Source organism: Haplochromis burtoni, unplaced genomic scaffold (assembly GCF_018398535.1).
Source record: "Haplochromis burtoni strain Fernald_Lab_line unplaced genomic scaffold, NCSU_Asbu1 Contig_483, whole genome shotgun sequence".
In the NCBI taxonomy this organism is placed as follows: domain Eukaryota; kingdom Metazoa; phylum Chordata; class Actinopteri; order Cichliformes; family Cichlidae; genus Haplochromis; species Haplochromis burtoni.
Genome location: NW_024582844.1, coordinates 182,677 through 199,004, shown reverse-complemented (window position 1 = coordinate 199,004; position 16,328 = coordinate 182,677). Strand labels below are relative to the sequence as shown.

The following is a 16,328-nucleotide window of genomic DNA, read 5'->3' as shown; positions in this document are numbered from 1 at the left end:
CAATCCCTACACTTCCCTACACCAAAATAAAAAGAAGCCAAAACAAAAGACAAGTCACTTACCTAACTATCTAACGAAAAACAGGAGAAAACTTGTTCAATAAAAGAAAACGGCTTCTCACGCCTACTAGGCTGCGACAGTGAAAGTTATACAAGAAAAGAACAAAAAGTGACCGCCACTTGTTAACTTATTTACAATTATTTACATGGCAAGGCTAGAGGTACACGTGAATACTCCAGCCTGCACTATAATGACACCACACACACAACTCCGTGACCGAGTCAACGGGGTTCCAAAAAGCCCTGCCAGGTGACTGTCATCCGGACGTTAAGTACTGGAGGTGGTCCATCAATTATCCAGTCCGAAGGTAGGTAGAGACTCCACCCAGATACCTAGCAGCCACGCCCAGGTGTCCACCTCCTAGGAGAGAAAAAAGGGAAAATACCACCAGCCATCCTCCGGTGGGAGGCACAATACCAACAAACACATCACTGGGTCATAACAGTTTCCCCCACCCAAAAAAAATCAAACATCCAACCCCACACAAAGATGTTTGATTTAAGACCCAGAGAGGGCATCAGCCATAACATCCTCCTGGTAAAGAAACAGACTGGGTGGTCAATGCCATTTTCATCCTCCTGCACGAGCACTGCACCCGCCCCCAAAACACTGGCGTCCACCTCTGAAACCTTGGCCCCTCAGGAACCGCCCAGGGACACCAAAAGTCTCCAGATTGCGCTTTCGCTCCTCTGCCCACGTCTCCTTAATGAATTGCGCGTTTGAGGAATCAAAATCAAAGTCTGTGTCAAATTTGAGGGTGGGAGATGGAGCATTAGCCACCATCAGCTGGCCTCTTCTGCGGTTCCTGCGCCGTCGAGGTCCTTGTCTTTTTCTAGCAGGTGGCCTGGATTCAGCATGTTGCTGCTGAGATCCACTTACACCTCCCCTCTGCCTAAACGTCTTTACACTGACGGTTTGAACAGCCTTTGATGTAGCACGATCGAAACCACTATTATCTGTAAGTGGTATATCAATTACTTCCGGCGACGGAAAAACTGTGCAGCCAGCTAGATCGTTTCCCAAGATGATGTCAATACCTGCAACCGGTAACTGGGGTCGCACCCCAAGCTTAACCTTGCCAGACAAAAACTGAGACGAAAGCTGCACCAAGTGTAAAGGAATCCTATCTCCCCAGGCTAACACATCAGCCCCACAACAGGATTGAGCGGAAAACGGTAAGACCCCCGCACGAATGAGCGACTGTTTCGCACCAGTGCCTCGCAAAATACTAACAGGAACCCGCCGATCTTCTCTTATCAAGGAAACAAAACCGTTTGACACAAATGGCTTAAACTCCTTATCTACTTTATCATTTTCGGGTGCCATCACTTCCCCTAAAGTAGGAGGGTTTGTCTGTAGAAGGTTTATTGGGGCAGGTGATGCACCCTTCCTGGTCATTTCTTTTCTTTTCAGAGCAGGGCAAACCGCAATAAGGTGTCCCTGCTCATGGCAAAAAAACCACGCGCGGTTCTCAATGGATGAGGGGATGGCACGGCGGGTGCCCCTGGGAGACCATCTAGGCGGGCTACCGGAAGACGGAATATTGTGGGCAGGAGCCGAAAACACCACTTTGTGTGTCAATACAAACTCATCAGCCCGTATAGCAGCAGCGGCGAGAGTCGTAACCTTCTGCTCGTTTAAGTAGGTTACCACAGTGTCTGGTAGTTGATTTTTAAACTTTTCTAACGTCACCAACTCACGCAGGTCATTCAGGGTTTTTACTTCTGTAGCATGACACCACTTATCAAACAGAGTTTTCTTTTCTCTGGCAAACTCCACATACGTCTGGTTGGTGGATTTTTTTCCATTCCTAAATCTCTGCCTGTAAGCCTCTGGCACAAGCTCGTAAGCACGCAGGACAGCAGTCTTCACCACTTCATAGTCAAAACTGTCCTCCAGAGAAAGAGCGGTGCACACCTCTTGAGCTTTCCCCACCAGTCTACATTGGAGTAAAAGAGACCACACATCTTTTGGCCAGTGCAGCGCACCTGCGATACGCTCAAACACTGTGAAATACGAATCCACCTCAGTTTCCCGAAACGCCGGCACCATTTTGATGTGTTTACTCACATCAAAGCCACCACCTGGCATCGGGGCCGGTGGCTGCGGAGATGGCGACTGCGGGGATGATGACTCCGGAGAGGGTACCTGCGGGGATGGTGACTGCGGGGCTGACCGAGGTACAGGAGGACTGGCAGACACAGAGGCTCCCCTCTCTACCTCCAGAGCCCTGATCCTCAAGTGCATAGCGTCCACCTCCAACTGCTGTTTCTTTAGCTCCACCTCCTTAATGCGCAGCGTTACCCGCAGCTCCTCCGCAGAAGGGCTAGGTGGAGAAGGGAGATTTTTCAGTGGGGCAGAAACACCAGCAACAGCCCCCAGCTCAACCCCCCTTGCAGGACCCGGCTCACCAAACAACCCCCTGTCCGTCAACTGGACACACAGGAGCTCCCTAAGCTCTTTCTTCTTCGCAGTCAACGGCACAGTCACATCAAAGAATTCAGCAACAAGCAAGAGGTCAGCCTTTTTACACCTGTCCAACTTCTCCGCAGACGGGCTCAGAGTGAAGTCCTCCAACTCAAACTCCATCCTAACACACACCCCCCCCACACACACAAGAAAAAACCGCCAACCAAGACAACAAGCCACAAAAAGAACCACCAAAGGGACGAGCCCCCAAGAATGTATTTAAAAGTTGTTAATTAAATTGCTAAGCAGATAAGCTACTCAGAAACACCACTGTGTTTGAGCAGGAACAGGAAGTGATATTCTACCACAAGCGAACATCAAGTCACACATTCTACTGTAAACCCATCACAGTGCAGCAAACTCACCTGTTCATCCTGCAGAGGATTCTCATGCAGCCTTTAAATAACACAGTCTGCCCCAGTTTGATTAGCAGCAGGTTTATGAACAAACACAATATGAGACACAATATCTCCTCGCCTTTGAATCTAACCTTCCTGTTTGTCTTATCTCGGCCACATCTCTGTTGAAAATGACATGTTAACGTGACAAAAGTTTGTACTTCAATAAATAAAGAGTAAGTAGTGCCTATAAGTAAGCAAAACAAACAAGAGAACACAGTATTTAGTCAGATACCAGAGTACAGCTGCACTGCAGACCCAAGACCCATTCCAGAAGTCCCTCATGTCTCCTATTCCTGACGCTCTTCCTTGACCTTGATGAAAACGTCACTGAGGTCAAAGCTGAGAAGGAGAACTGCTGAGGACTCAGGAAAAGGGAAGAGGCGTGCACTTAGAACTGGAACAACCTTACACTGGTGTCTCTTTAACAGGAAGTCTGGCGTGTTGAAACTACAATGTGCAGAAGACAAACTACAAAAGGCTGGTCTAGCTTCACCACAGGGTGTGTTCTTGTTTTATGGAGGTCATAGAAACGATAACAGTCTGTAAAGCATATCTTTTTGGTGTTTTAAAGGAGGAGGAACATTTACTGCAATCCTACTAAAATGATGATATTACTAAAACTTTGGCTGTGTCCTAAAACTCTTCATCAGTGTCACGCTGAGCGTTCAGAGGCGAGCCCACTTATTGGTCCTCAGTAACTGTTTCCATGAAACAGCAGAAATGAAGTGAACTCAGCTTCTGTTTCTCAGCAGTGCGCACACGGCGAGCGACGTCTCTCTGCTCAGTCTGGAGCTAATAAAACGCTCAGTGTGTCCGATTAATGCCTGAATGAAACTAAGAAGCCACCGGGCATTTACTGGCGTGCCACAGTAACCATGGTAACTGGGACGGTGATCTGAAGGTAAATAATGTTTGTGTTGTTCTGCACGTGGTACAGTTTGTAATGCCGCAGCTCCACCTGAGTCCTAATCCTCAGACCTTTGCTCGGTGGTTTCCAGAGGTGGGCAGTAATGAGGTACAAATATTTTGTTATTGTACTTAGTATTGTACTTAAGTAGACTTTTCAGGTATCTGTACTTTACTTCTGACTACTTTTTACTTTTACACTTTCAAAAGAGGCAGGAAAGCAACAGCCTGACCTTGAGTCCGAGCTGTGTTTTCTCCAGTGTATCCTAGGCTAGCAGAAGCATTGAGCCTCGTTTCCTTAATGTTTAGACCAGCTGGAAGATCAGTTTTAAGTAAGTCACTCAGCAGCTTCGTCCAATCAAACCACAAGTTTATTTTTATTAAATTGAGTCATGTACGGCGATGAAACGGCGTCTTCTCCCTGTGACCGTGGCGGTCTGAGTGTGGTTGTCAGAGATACCGTAGCATCCTGTAGCTCCACCCAGCCCCACCCCCGTTACAGCCTCCATCAGACAAATCTGTGTGACTTCTTGATGACTTTACTTTTCTTGAAAAACACTTTCATCATCATCATCAAGGTTGTGTATTGGGCCCTTATTGTTTCTATTCCAACTGCTCCCACTTCAGTACATTGTGAGCACCTTTAAGGGCGTGTGCTATCACCACTGTGCAGATGGTCTGCCCTTCTATATCTCTTTTAGGCTAAGACTAGTATTTTTTTAAGTCTTTTAAAAGCTGCAGATGCTGAAACAGCTTCTTAGACTCCATTAAACCTTGGATGACCTTCTCCAGCCTAATGCAGATAAAGCACAGGTCCTTGTCTGTGCCCAGCGTAGTGAAAGCCCATTACTCACTTACTTGGGTAACTCGTGACTCCCACTGTGGATGTTAGATCTGTGGTCACTCTTGTTTTATCATTTAAGGCAGATTGTACCATTGTGTTGTGCTGTGAACTGGAAATCGTTGTTTGTGCATTTATTTCATCACGTTTGGATTATTGGTAGTCAGTGTTCACTGGTGCAAGCAGAAACTCGCCGGAGCATCTGCAGGTTGTTCACGACGCTGCTGTGAGAACAGATCTTACTCTCACGGACGGCGTCGCTGATGCGGCTGGTTCTGACTGTTAGAGCTCTGTATCGACAAACAGCAGCTTACATCACTGACCTTTTGCAGCCATACGTCCCCAGCAGGTCCCCGAGGTCCTGCTGACCGTATACGAGGCTGAACGGGCTTTCACCTCAATGACTCTGGAGCTCCGAGTGGACTCGTCAGTCTCTTTAAGAAACGACTGAAAACTCATCTTTTACATTTATTGTTTTGCTGTGATGCACTTTGTGGTGTATAAATAAAAGTTGACTTTCTGACTTCATCATCTTCATCTTTATCAGGCCCACCTTCAGGATGTTTGCTATGAAAGTGAGACAGAAGCTTGGCTCCAGCCCACTCTGTGACATCACAGGGGTTGTGTCCATCTTTTATATACAGTCTAGAGCAGTGAGGCACCATCAGGCCGGACTCTGATTGGCGGCCCTGTCCTCAGGTCTCTGCAGATCAGGTCCTAGTGTTGCTTTTGTGTTCGTCAGACAGCAGAAATCAGTCAGAGAGTTTCAGGCTGTCGTGTGCAGGTGATCACACTGACCAATAGAAATGCTCCGTCACCTGCTTTGTGTGCTGGTTGGACAGAATCAGGTGGGAGTTACCTGTCTGTGTGATGTCATCAGAGACAGCGTCGGACAATCTGCAGCTGTGTGTGTGTGTGTGCAGACGGAGGCGGGACAAGCACTGAGTGACAGTACGGTTGCCATGGTGACCTTCAGCTGATCAGGTTTCTGTGGAGAGTTTGGAGCGCCTCATTTGCAGCGTGTCCGTCTCCTCTCTGCTCCCTCTCTCTGCCTCCTCTCCTCCTTTCAACCTTCTTTCTTCTCCCCCCCACCACCACCTCCCCACCCCTCCATACCCTCCCCCATTTGCCCCCCTCCCCCCCACCCATTCTCTTCCTGTTGGTTTCAGACTTTGCATTATAATTTCTCTCTTTCAGAGCTGCAAGGACGCTGGAGGTAGGCTCCAACTCTCTCCTGCTCACACACACACACACACACACACACACACACACACACACACACACACACACACACACACACACACACACACTCGGTGGCAGTGACACTGAGCCCAGATCAGTTTAAACCGTGCTTTTGCTCCTGCTCTGAGTTTGAGAAACTGCACCAAGACTTAAATCACAATTAATGATGTCATTATTCAAACCTGCTTTTATTCCTGCTTCTAAAATGAAAATTGAACTTTTAGCCGAGCTGACTGTGGGAAACAGCAGGTTCCTGTGTGAGCTGTGGCACGTTTCTCCTTCTTGCACAAAGATCCTGAAACGTTTTCGAGTTAATAAACCCGACTGTCTGTACCTGCAGCAGCACACCTGTCGGCCCTGCTGAAAATCACACAGAGGTGCAAAACTACAGTCAAATCTATTTTAAAAAGCTTCCTGTTCTCCTCACTGCACCAGTGTGCCTGTGAGCACGCTGGACAGATGCAGTACATTTATAATCACGTAAGACAAGAATCACTCTGCAGGTTAAAGATGTTTTTTCTTTGCAAATTTCTGATTAAAATTGTTCAAAAATGTCTGACAGTGAATTAAAGCATCATGACGATCTGAAGACTCTGTTTACCTGTTTCACTGAAGAGAGCTCACCTGAAGTTTTACAGGTGTTTGTGTAATTCTGCACTGTGCCACACGGCGGAGCAGTGAGTCAGTGTGAGGCTTATTTAACCATGAGGAAAGCTAAAGCCTCTGAGGGGGTGGAGCTAAAACAAGAGGTCACATACATGAGAACAGGCTGTCAAACAGTCTTTCATTCCAAAGGCTTTTAAAGCAGGAGGAACATCGACCATGGGTCAGGGCGAGGAACCAGCTGGAACGGACAGTCGTAGGACTTTTTCTGAAGCTCGCCTGCTCCCTCACTCTGACCCTCGCAGTCGCATCATTAAAGACCTCTGACCTTTTACATGTCGTGAGAGTTTTATTTTGAAAATCTGAACTGTCTGCTCACAGACAGAGGTCCAAGACGCGTTAATTACAAGAGTTTTATTAGTAGTCATGTGATTATATCAGGACTACTATGTATTTATAATTAATACACATAAATAATAGATTCTTGAATTATTTTAGTTATCTTCTGACCTGATTTTTTAAATGCAAACATATTTGATTTAAAGGAATCAAATATAAACATATTTGATTTAAAGGAATCAAATATTTTTTAAAAATTCATCTCCTAAGTTGTAAACCTAAGCTCAAACTCAGCTCTGGCCTGATGATCCATCTGGATGTTTCCCTGTGCTGGTTTGGAGAACTCAGCTGCAGAGATGTCTGCCGTCTCTTGAATAGAAACCTCAGCTCTCATGCGTCTGTGCAGAAACCACAATTTCACGATTTCGTGCAGGCCTGATGAGCCCCTACAGGAAGCTCTAAGCTCCGGCGTCCCTCCTAAAGCGAGCTGGGACATTAGCAAGCTGCCTGAACATGGACGTCATGGTTCCCCCATGAAGCTGCTCACATTAAGCTTCATGGTTTCTGCAGAGTCAGTCCTGAGTGTTAGTTTAAGTTTATGTTTGGTTCCACGAAATTAAAATTTGAATTTTAACCCTTTAAAATTGTGTAAGCTGACCAAAAACCAAGGCTGAAGTTTCACGGTGTGTTCGACGTACACTCTGTACATCAGAGCGTTTCAGCTCAGAGCGGCAGGATTAACGGGCCAAAACATTTCAGGTTTCAACACATTCTGAGATTCAGGATCAGCAGATTCGTAAACAGATTCAGTTCTTACATTTACTGAACAGCGTCAAATAACCTGACCTTTGACCTCCAGTGTACCTCCCTCCCCAGGTTCTGCTGCCCAACCTGCTTCTGAATATCCAGCTCTGTGACCTGCGACCCCTGTGGGAGCCATGAGCCATCATCAGAGCTCAGCGAGTCCTGGTGACACCCTGAGTCAGTCTGCAGTGAGTTTCCACAGAAACCGATGAGCGATCAATAATATCGATCTGATAATGATCACTTATGGGGGAGTTTGCTGTCTGGGCTTTTTGTTCAGTTGTGTCAGTCAGTGTGAGCTACCTCTGTTGTGATTGGCTGGAAACCTTCACCTTTACTTTTTATTTTGTGGTTGTTGTGTGTTTGCGTTAAAAACAAAGTTAAAGACAGGAAATGTTGCCTGTGCAGAGGAAGCACTGAGATCTGAAAACAGCTGGAAACAGCTATGTTCATGAAAGACTCACAACATTTAATTCACCAGTTAGTGTTTTCTATCTTCAGTCTCCTCCTCCTCCACACTGTCATGCTGATGAAGAAGAAGAGGAAGATCTAAACAAGGCCTTTGATGTTCAGGACTTTCAGCAGATCCTTTGTCCTGCAGCTCGCAGCCCGCCAGAGAAACACAGAGTCTATGATGAACAGGACATCGAAGGTAAGACATCCAGATGTCTCCGGGTTCAAAAGACCTCGGAAAGACCCGTTTGGATTTTCTCCATGCGCCTTTGAAAGGATTTAAAACCAGGATTTGGACCGCTCGTATAGGTTCTAAGAGGGTTTAATAAAGTTTGGTTAACCAAGAGTTTCTTAAAACTTTGAAGTATCAGTAAAGTTTCTTTGAGGTATCTTTTATGGGGTGTTGTAAAGGCCTGTTGTCTGTCAATAGGTTTGAGAATTGGGAGGTCCCAGGTGTTTCATGTTCCCTGTGTCTATAATATCAACTTCTTTAGTTTTCTTTACGTATAAAAACCAGCGTACCAGGGTGCTGGAGAGGTTGAACCTGTTAGTTTTCATCCTGGTTGTGGACCAGCGGTCTCAGGATCTCATGTCTGCTTTGGTTTCTTCAGCTCTGAGCAATGACCTCTAATTTGCACTGGGGAGTGTGAACAAGCTGGAATCAGAATCCGTCCTCCAACTTTGAGTCTGTAGTCGGAAAAGGGTCAAATACAGTGAGGAACAAGTTACTGCCCCAGGTCGAGGAGTTCTAGTTTTGGGATCTTGTTCATGAGTGAAGGGAGATTGAGAAACAGCGTGATGTAGCATCATCATCATCATCATCACTTATGTGATTGCTGTGCTGTTCTGTTACGGCGATGAGAGCCCTAAGAATGAAGCTGACAATTTACCAGCTGATCTCAGTGCCTCAACTATGGCTGCGAGCTGTGGGTAATGATGGAACGAATGAGGTCCCCGGTACAGGTGGTGGCAATGAGTTACTTTCTCAGGTAGCTGGGCTCTCCATTAGAGATAGGGTGAGGTGCATGGTCGTTTGGGGTGGTGGGTCGGGGTTAGGATACCGCTGCTACTCCTCTGCATCTAAAGGAACCATTTGATGTGGTTAGGGTATCTGACCAGGAACACCTCCTAGGTGGGGCTCCTAGGAGGCCCCAGCAGCAGACCCAGGTGAAAGGTTGAATCTCTTGGCAGGCCTGCAAACAACTCAGTGTCAACTAACTACAGTGTTAGACGCAGGTTTCAGGTTCACTGACCCCTTAAGGTCCAAGCCCCAAGCTATGATGACCTCTGACCCTGTGCTTTAACCTCCTAAGACCCGAACTCTTTCATGGCATGCATTTTTAAATTCTCTTTGCCATTTGGGCTGTTTGGGACCTGATTAATGTAAAAACAAAGAATTACCAGATTTTTTACCAGATTTTTGTTTCTGAGAGAAATGAGATCCACTTTTGAGGATATTATCTTTAAATTTCGATAGAACAGAGGCAGTATAATGTCCTCGTAAGTGGAAATCAGGCCCTTGTAGAGCAAAATTTTGTATTTTGGTCTAGACAACCCAAAATGTGATGTCCACATATGTGGACGCCAGGTCCTAGGAGGTTAAAGATTTCAGAGAACATCTTTCACAGTGCAACAATGACATACTTCCACTGTGTTACTTGGTATCATCGATGAGGATGTAGACCTCAGATGGTTAAAGAGCTCCATCTGTTCTCAGTTTAGAGCCACATACATCCAATGTGATCCAAACTGGACAGAACCAGAGCCAGGAACAGTTCAACTACACATTTAATCCCTGTAAGAGTTAAAAGCTTTGGATAGCTCATTGCCCAGACTGTGCATAATAATAATACAAAGGTTTCCGTGTTAAAAACAGACATCTCTGTAGTCAGTAGTGAAATCAGGTCAGTGTGACATCGCCAACAAAGAATCTCTTTAAGGGAATTCATTTGAAAGGAAAGCTCTTGTTGGAAAGCCCAAAGCTGGGCTTGTGCAGCATGACGTTAATGTTGGCTGACGTTAGGAGGCTAGGAGACCATCAGAGATGAAGCCAACTGATGTGACTAGGGATGGGTATTGATAAGATTTTCACGATTCCGATTCCATTTTCGATTCTGTTTAACCATTCGATTCTTTATCGTTCTCACATCGATTCTTTTTAAAAAAGGAGAACACTAAGGTCGATTAGCTTAGAACTTTGTTTTATATCTTCTCTTTGAACAAGATAGAAATTTAGGAGTAACATGGCCTTACAAACCCAACAGTGAGATCTTAAGAGATCCAGCCTGCGGCTCTTCAATGGGGTGTCACAGGGTCCCCAGGAAAAACATTGTAAATGTAAAATAATAAAATAAATATTCTTCTGTAGCAATAACAAAGTGTAACATAAATTATTCTGTAGCAATTACACAAGAATATCCAGTAATGTCCCTGCCTACAATTAAACACATTCACTTACTGAAAATCATCTGCTGAGCGGGTGCAAGCCTTTGACCACAAACTGAGTCACTGCTCGGTGACATTCGTCTATCCTGGCCTGAAAGGAGACGCTACCGGTAGACTGCAGCGAGAGCTGCCAGCATCTGAGCCAGACTCTGTCTCATCATGGTCACTAAATGCACAGTGATGGCAGGTTTGTAATAAGGCAGATCGCGCTAACATAATATGCACTGTTAGCTGATTATTTACCTGCCGCATTAACAGGAGAGGACGTGCAAACGTTACCGCTGCTGCTGGTTGAGATTCACGAGTCCGGAGTGAATTAAAAACACGACATTCATTTGAGGTCATCGCGTGTTTTGTGAGCATATTCGTAGTGTTTCCTCCCTTAAATGAAATCTCTACTTTGCAAGTATTGCAAGTTGCCCTGTTGTCATCCGTTCTCGTAAAGTGTAACCAAACTTTTGAGCGTTTGAGCCGCCGTGTTTCCTGCCGGGTAAATGACGCTCCGCAACGTGGTGACGTCATTCGGGGCGACTGGAATCGATAAGGGAATCGTTTGCAAAAATGGCAAACGATTCCAAGGAACTGAAACAGTGGGAACCGGTTCTCAACAAGAACCGGGTTTCGATACCCATCCCTAGATGTGACTGCTGATTTTCAGGTTCTTGAGCAGGTTCTCATGTTCTGATCTCCTCCTAAAAGTCCAAACTGTCTTCCTGTCGCAGAACACCGCCACTCTTCCCTCCATGTCCATCACCCTCTTTCCAAACCACCCACTGACAGCAGGAGGAAGAAAACTGCCGAGGGGAGGAAGGAGTGTAGGCGAGGCTCCGCCCCCAGCAATGCAAGTACCATAGATGAAGACCAACAGGACGAAGAGCATGGAAAGGAGGAGGAGGCCTACAGTCAAACTGATGGCGAGTGAGTGGCACACCTGTCAGGTAACGTGTTTTCCTGCACTTTATTAGTGTTAACCTGTGGCACCTCCCCCCTCACAGTGATCTGACCACCATCTCATCCAATCGCAACGGCACCGTGATGAGCGCTGCAGATGCCGACGAGTCTGAAACGTTGACGTCTGTGGACCTGGATGGCATCAAAAGTCAGTCAGAGCTCATTTTAAATGTGACTTGACTCTGAAGCAACAGAACGCTAATTTCTTTGTGTGTTACTTCTTCTTGTCGAGTTTCTCTCGGACACGTGGTTCACAGACCGTTTGTGGTCAGGTTTTCTTTTCCTCGGGGTCAATAAATGATTCTTATTCTGATGTGTGTGTTGAACATTCAGACTCATTACAATCCACGAGAGAGAGAGGATTTGTTCTTTTTCCTTTAATGCTTGTCTTTGATTAGAGGAATGTAAAAATAATTCAAACTGAAGTCCATCTAAAAGTGTTGTTTTTTCGAGCAGTGCACCCCCTGCAGGCGGTATGAAGAATTGCATGTAAAACGTGCAGTAGGATAAACTTTTCACACAGGTGACATAAAAATGTGACCTTTTATCAGTGGTCCATGAAGAAAACTGCAGAATAAAGCTTCTGCATGAGTTGGGGTGGGGGTGGTGTGGTGTGGGGGGATCACATGACCTGTGTGTGGGAGCACGAGTGGGTCAGGGTTAGCGGACCGCGCCGCTCTCCTTCGTAAACATGCTCGCTGTCAGCAGAACCCTGCCTCACTAACAGCTTCACTCACCAGGCAGGTAGAGGGGGCCAGCCAGCTGAGTTCATCGCTGGATTGTGATTGGCTGCTTTTGATGATTCTTTCCCAGAAAAAATAAATGGTGTGAAACTTTCACAGAAAATCTAATTTTTACTGAAACTTTAAACTCTACTCACCTGCTGAGTGGGCACACCTGTGTGTGTGTGTCAGGCGATCGAATGACAGTCAGACTCTCTTGTAAATGATTTCTCGCTGATGTTCAGCCGAGCCTGAAATCCTGTTAGACTGCGCAAAGTTCCCATGAGAGGGTGTGTGTGTGTGAGGGTGTTCTGGATTTGCATCATTGTGAGGACTCTGGGTCATACAGCCACAATGTGAGGACAGACAGTCCCCAACATGGCGGTCGTTGAAGTTTAGGGTGAGCTTCCTGTGGGTCAGGAAGTAGGTGGTAAGAAAGTAGGATGCCCGGCTCTGGGACACTGAGCATCAGTTAGTTGTTATGCTGCTCCATCCGCATAACAACTAACTGTTAGAAAACGTAATAATGTAGAAACAGAGCGTGCACGAATGTGTGAGCGGCTCAAAGAGGCTGATAGTGAAGTGCTTTACGTGCTCAGAGCAGAACTGTGATATAAGCCCAGTCAGAAGGATTTCGTATTTCTTCACTGATGTCAGAAGAAAGTAATAATCATTGTAACTGTAACTGTTGCCTCTTTTTCTCTTTATAGCTCTGACAGCTGCTGTGACCTCACCTCAGCTTCACTGTGACACTTTATTTAAAGTCCAGTTTTTGTTTGGTTCAGGGTGGCGCTTGGTGTGAGAGCTTTGTGACAGCCAGCATTAAATATGGGACACCTGTGTCCACCGCAGGTCACCGACTGGATGACGTTCCAGCCGTTCGACGGCACCTGGTGAGGCGGAGCTCCAGAGGACCGATCGTCCACGCCACCAAAGATCCGACGGTCAGCTGGTCAAACCAGCACCTGCGACCGGACCGTACACCTCATGAGGTCAGAGGGCGGGGCTAAGGAGCAGTCATTATTACAGGAAACATAAACACTTTGAGCCCAATCCTCATCACCACTCTGACCCTCCGAGGCCTGACCTTTGAACTGTGCTCTAACCACACATCCTGCTGCTTCAACTTAAACACCTGTCCCTCTGACCCTTTTCACTCACTTCCTCTGATTTGACTAATTTTGATGTTTCAAATGTAATCGTCTTCAGCTTCACTTAAACTGAGACTAAACTGCTGGCAGCTGATCCTGATGAGTTTGTTTTCGTGCTTTTCTTTTGATTTACTTCAGCTCGCACTTCCTTCACTGACTTCTTACTTTGGCTCCTCGCGGATTCGGTCACTGCTGCGTTTTTGTGGAAGTTCTGACTCGTGTTTATCCGACTCTGCTAGAACAATCCCGCACACACAGGTTGAAGCTGGCGACAGAGCGCAAGGTTTACAGGAATGTCATGTATTTGTGGGATTAAACCTGATTAAAGAAGGTTCAGGTGAGTTCATGCGAGCCAGTTCAGGTGGTCCACATGATGTGATTCTCACAACAAAACAACCAGAGTGAGGCTGACAGGAGGGACGAAAGATGAGCCGAGAGTCTGAGTGCGTTAATCCAGGTGCCATTGTGAACAGGTGACAAACTGGACTCTGTCTTAATGAGAACGAGTCAGACAGGCAGAGTCAGACAGGTAGAGCTAGGTAAACTCTGAGGCGAGCTTCTCTCTCCACTCAGTGTGCTCCAGTCTTCAGGATGGTGGGTTTGGACCTAAAGAGTCGACAAAATAAGGTAGAGTGATTTAACGTGCCAGCTTCAGTTTGGATTAACTTTATTTTGTCTCTTTCTTTAGTTTTATTCTGATTTCTCTTGTTTTATGTTTGATTTTCTACCAAACACACCAGCTGAACAACATTTGTGCCAAATTAAAAAAAGGTCATGTGAGCCATTTGGTCCTGTTTTCAGTTTTCTAGTCTGCTTTGGGCCTGTTTAATCACAGCATTAGGTTTAATATGTGAACATGAAGGTCGACAGATGTGACAGATGTGAGAGTAACTCTGGACTGGCTCTGGTTTTAACTGACTTAGCTTCTGTTGACCGTGTTCAGTGACTCAGTTTGTGCTCTGACTTGCTTTATTATAGTGATGTACTGATATATGTGCTGATGAAGATTACTGCAGCTGGAAGAAGAAGTAGCATCTGTAACTGTTGTGGAGCTTCATCAGTCCGGCTCTCTGTGAAAATGTTCAGGAGCTCAGTGCTGACATGTTTCATCGTTGGCTAGAGTCTCTGTGTGTGAGCGCACGCCATGGCGCCGTCCTCTTTAGACTCGCTGTCCTCTGTGATTCCAGGTGTTCGTGGAGCTGAACGAGCTGGTGATCGACAGGAACCAGGAGCTGCAGTGGAGGGAGACGGCTCGATGGATCAAGTTTGAGGAGGAGGTGGAGGAGGAGACAGAGCGCTGGGGGAGACCTCACATTGCTTCCCTGTCCTTCCGTTCTCTGCTGGAGCTTAGAAAAACAATGGCCCAAGGTGAGGAGGAGCCGGAGGCTTTCTGCTGCCCTCCGGTGGACAGCTTCCTATCTGTGAGTGTATATGGCCAAGTCAGGGCCGCCTCCTCCACTCTACCTTGATTGAAGCCCATTCAGGAGCTACACATGTACTCAAGTCCCACCATCTGCTAATCTGAAGCCTTAGATTAAATTCAGTTAGCTTTCATAATAACTTGAAGATGAAACATTCACATACAGAATCAAAGTAGTTATCAATAACAGCTTTCCCCATGTTGCAGTTATATTAAAGCTCAATCAGCTGATGGCTGCACAAGAAGGTTTATTGAAGGACTTTTTGTGATAGGTATGCATGGCAGCAGTGCTGGACTTCTTGATGAACAGGGAAAAAAACTTCACTTTCTGGGTCACCTTGGTGTAAATGCCAATGATATTGTTTGGCCGCTGCTGTCAAAACTATTTGGTTCCAGGACTATGCCACTGTGATATAGATATGTCAGGCCTCCATAAAAAGAATTTCACTGGTTACATATGATAACAATCTGTATCAGTGTTTGTAACTGTCAGCTCAGGGAGCAGGAGGGGGCTCCACTCTGTGGCCATATTCAACATCTACAAGTTACTGATTTACAGAGATGGAAGAAAAATAAAAGGGAATAAACACGAGACAAAGCAAACAGACGCTGCCCATCGCTGACTTCCCAACCCTCTCACATTTGTGTGGTTTCAGGGGCCATACTCCTGGATCTGAAGCAGAAGACTTTACCAGGGATTGCTCAGCAGGTGGTGGAGCAGATGGTGATCTCAGATCAGATTAAAGCTGAAGACCGAGCCAATGTTCTGGGAGCTCTGTTGCTCCGTCACAGGTGCATCCATGCAACCAAACATCCATCGATCCATCAGCCATCCATTCATCCAAACATCCATCCATCCATCAGCCATCCATCCATCCATCCATCCATCAGCCATCCATCCATTCATCCATCCATCCATCCATCCATCCATCCATCAGCCATCCATCCATTCATCCAAACATCCAAACATCCATCCATTCATCCATCCGTCCATCCATCCATCCAAACATCCATCCATCCATCCATTCATCCAAACATCCGTCCATCCATCCAAACATCCGTCCATCCATTCATCCATCCGTCCATCTACCCAAACATCCATCCATCCATCCAAACATCCATCCATCCATCCATTCATCCAAACATCCATCCATCCATCCATCCATCCAAACATCCGTCCATCCATCCAAACATCCGTCCATCCATTCATCCATCCATCCAAACATCCATCCATCCATCCATCCAAACATCCATCCATCCATTCATCCATCCGTCAATCCATCCATCATCCATCCATCCATCCATCCGTCCATCCATCCATCCATCCATCCATCCATCATCCATCCAAACCAACCAACCAACCATCCATCCATCCATCCATCCATTCATCCATCCAAACATCCATCCATCCATCCATTCATCCATTCGTCCATCCATCCATCATCCATCCATCCATCCAAAAATCCATCCATTCATCCATCCACCCTTCCATCCATTCATCCATCCGTCCATCCATCCATC

General features: G+C 46.2%; 1 protein-coding gene across 3 annotated transcripts in view; it reads left to right on the top strand.

The window, feature by feature from the left end:
• slc4a2a (solute carrier family 4 member 2a) overlaps positions 1–16,328 on the top strand; it is a 37,756-nt gene that overhangs the window by 9,664 nt on the left and 11,764 nt on the right. For 2 of the 3 annotated variants that reach the window (XM_014341374.2, XM_014341372.2), the window contains exons 2-8: positions 7,738–7,853; positions 8,167–8,317; positions 11,286–11,481; positions 11,559–11,662; positions 13,089–13,228; positions 14,575–14,755; positions 15,464–15,599. In XM_014341374.2, the coding sequence (XP_014196860.1) occupies positions 7,800–7,853; positions 8,167–8,317; positions 11,286–11,481; positions 11,559–11,662; positions 13,089–13,228; positions 14,575–14,755; positions 15,464–15,599 (962 nt within the window). In that variant the 5' untranslated portion in view covers positions 7,738–7,799. Of the gene's footprint in view, positions 1–2,744; positions 3,946–7,737; positions 7,854–8,166; positions 8,318–11,285; positions 11,482–11,558; positions 11,663–13,088; positions 13,229–14,574; positions 14,756–15,463; positions 15,600–16,328 lie in introns of those variants that run through there. The other variant, XM_014341373.2, reaches the window with a different exon arrangement.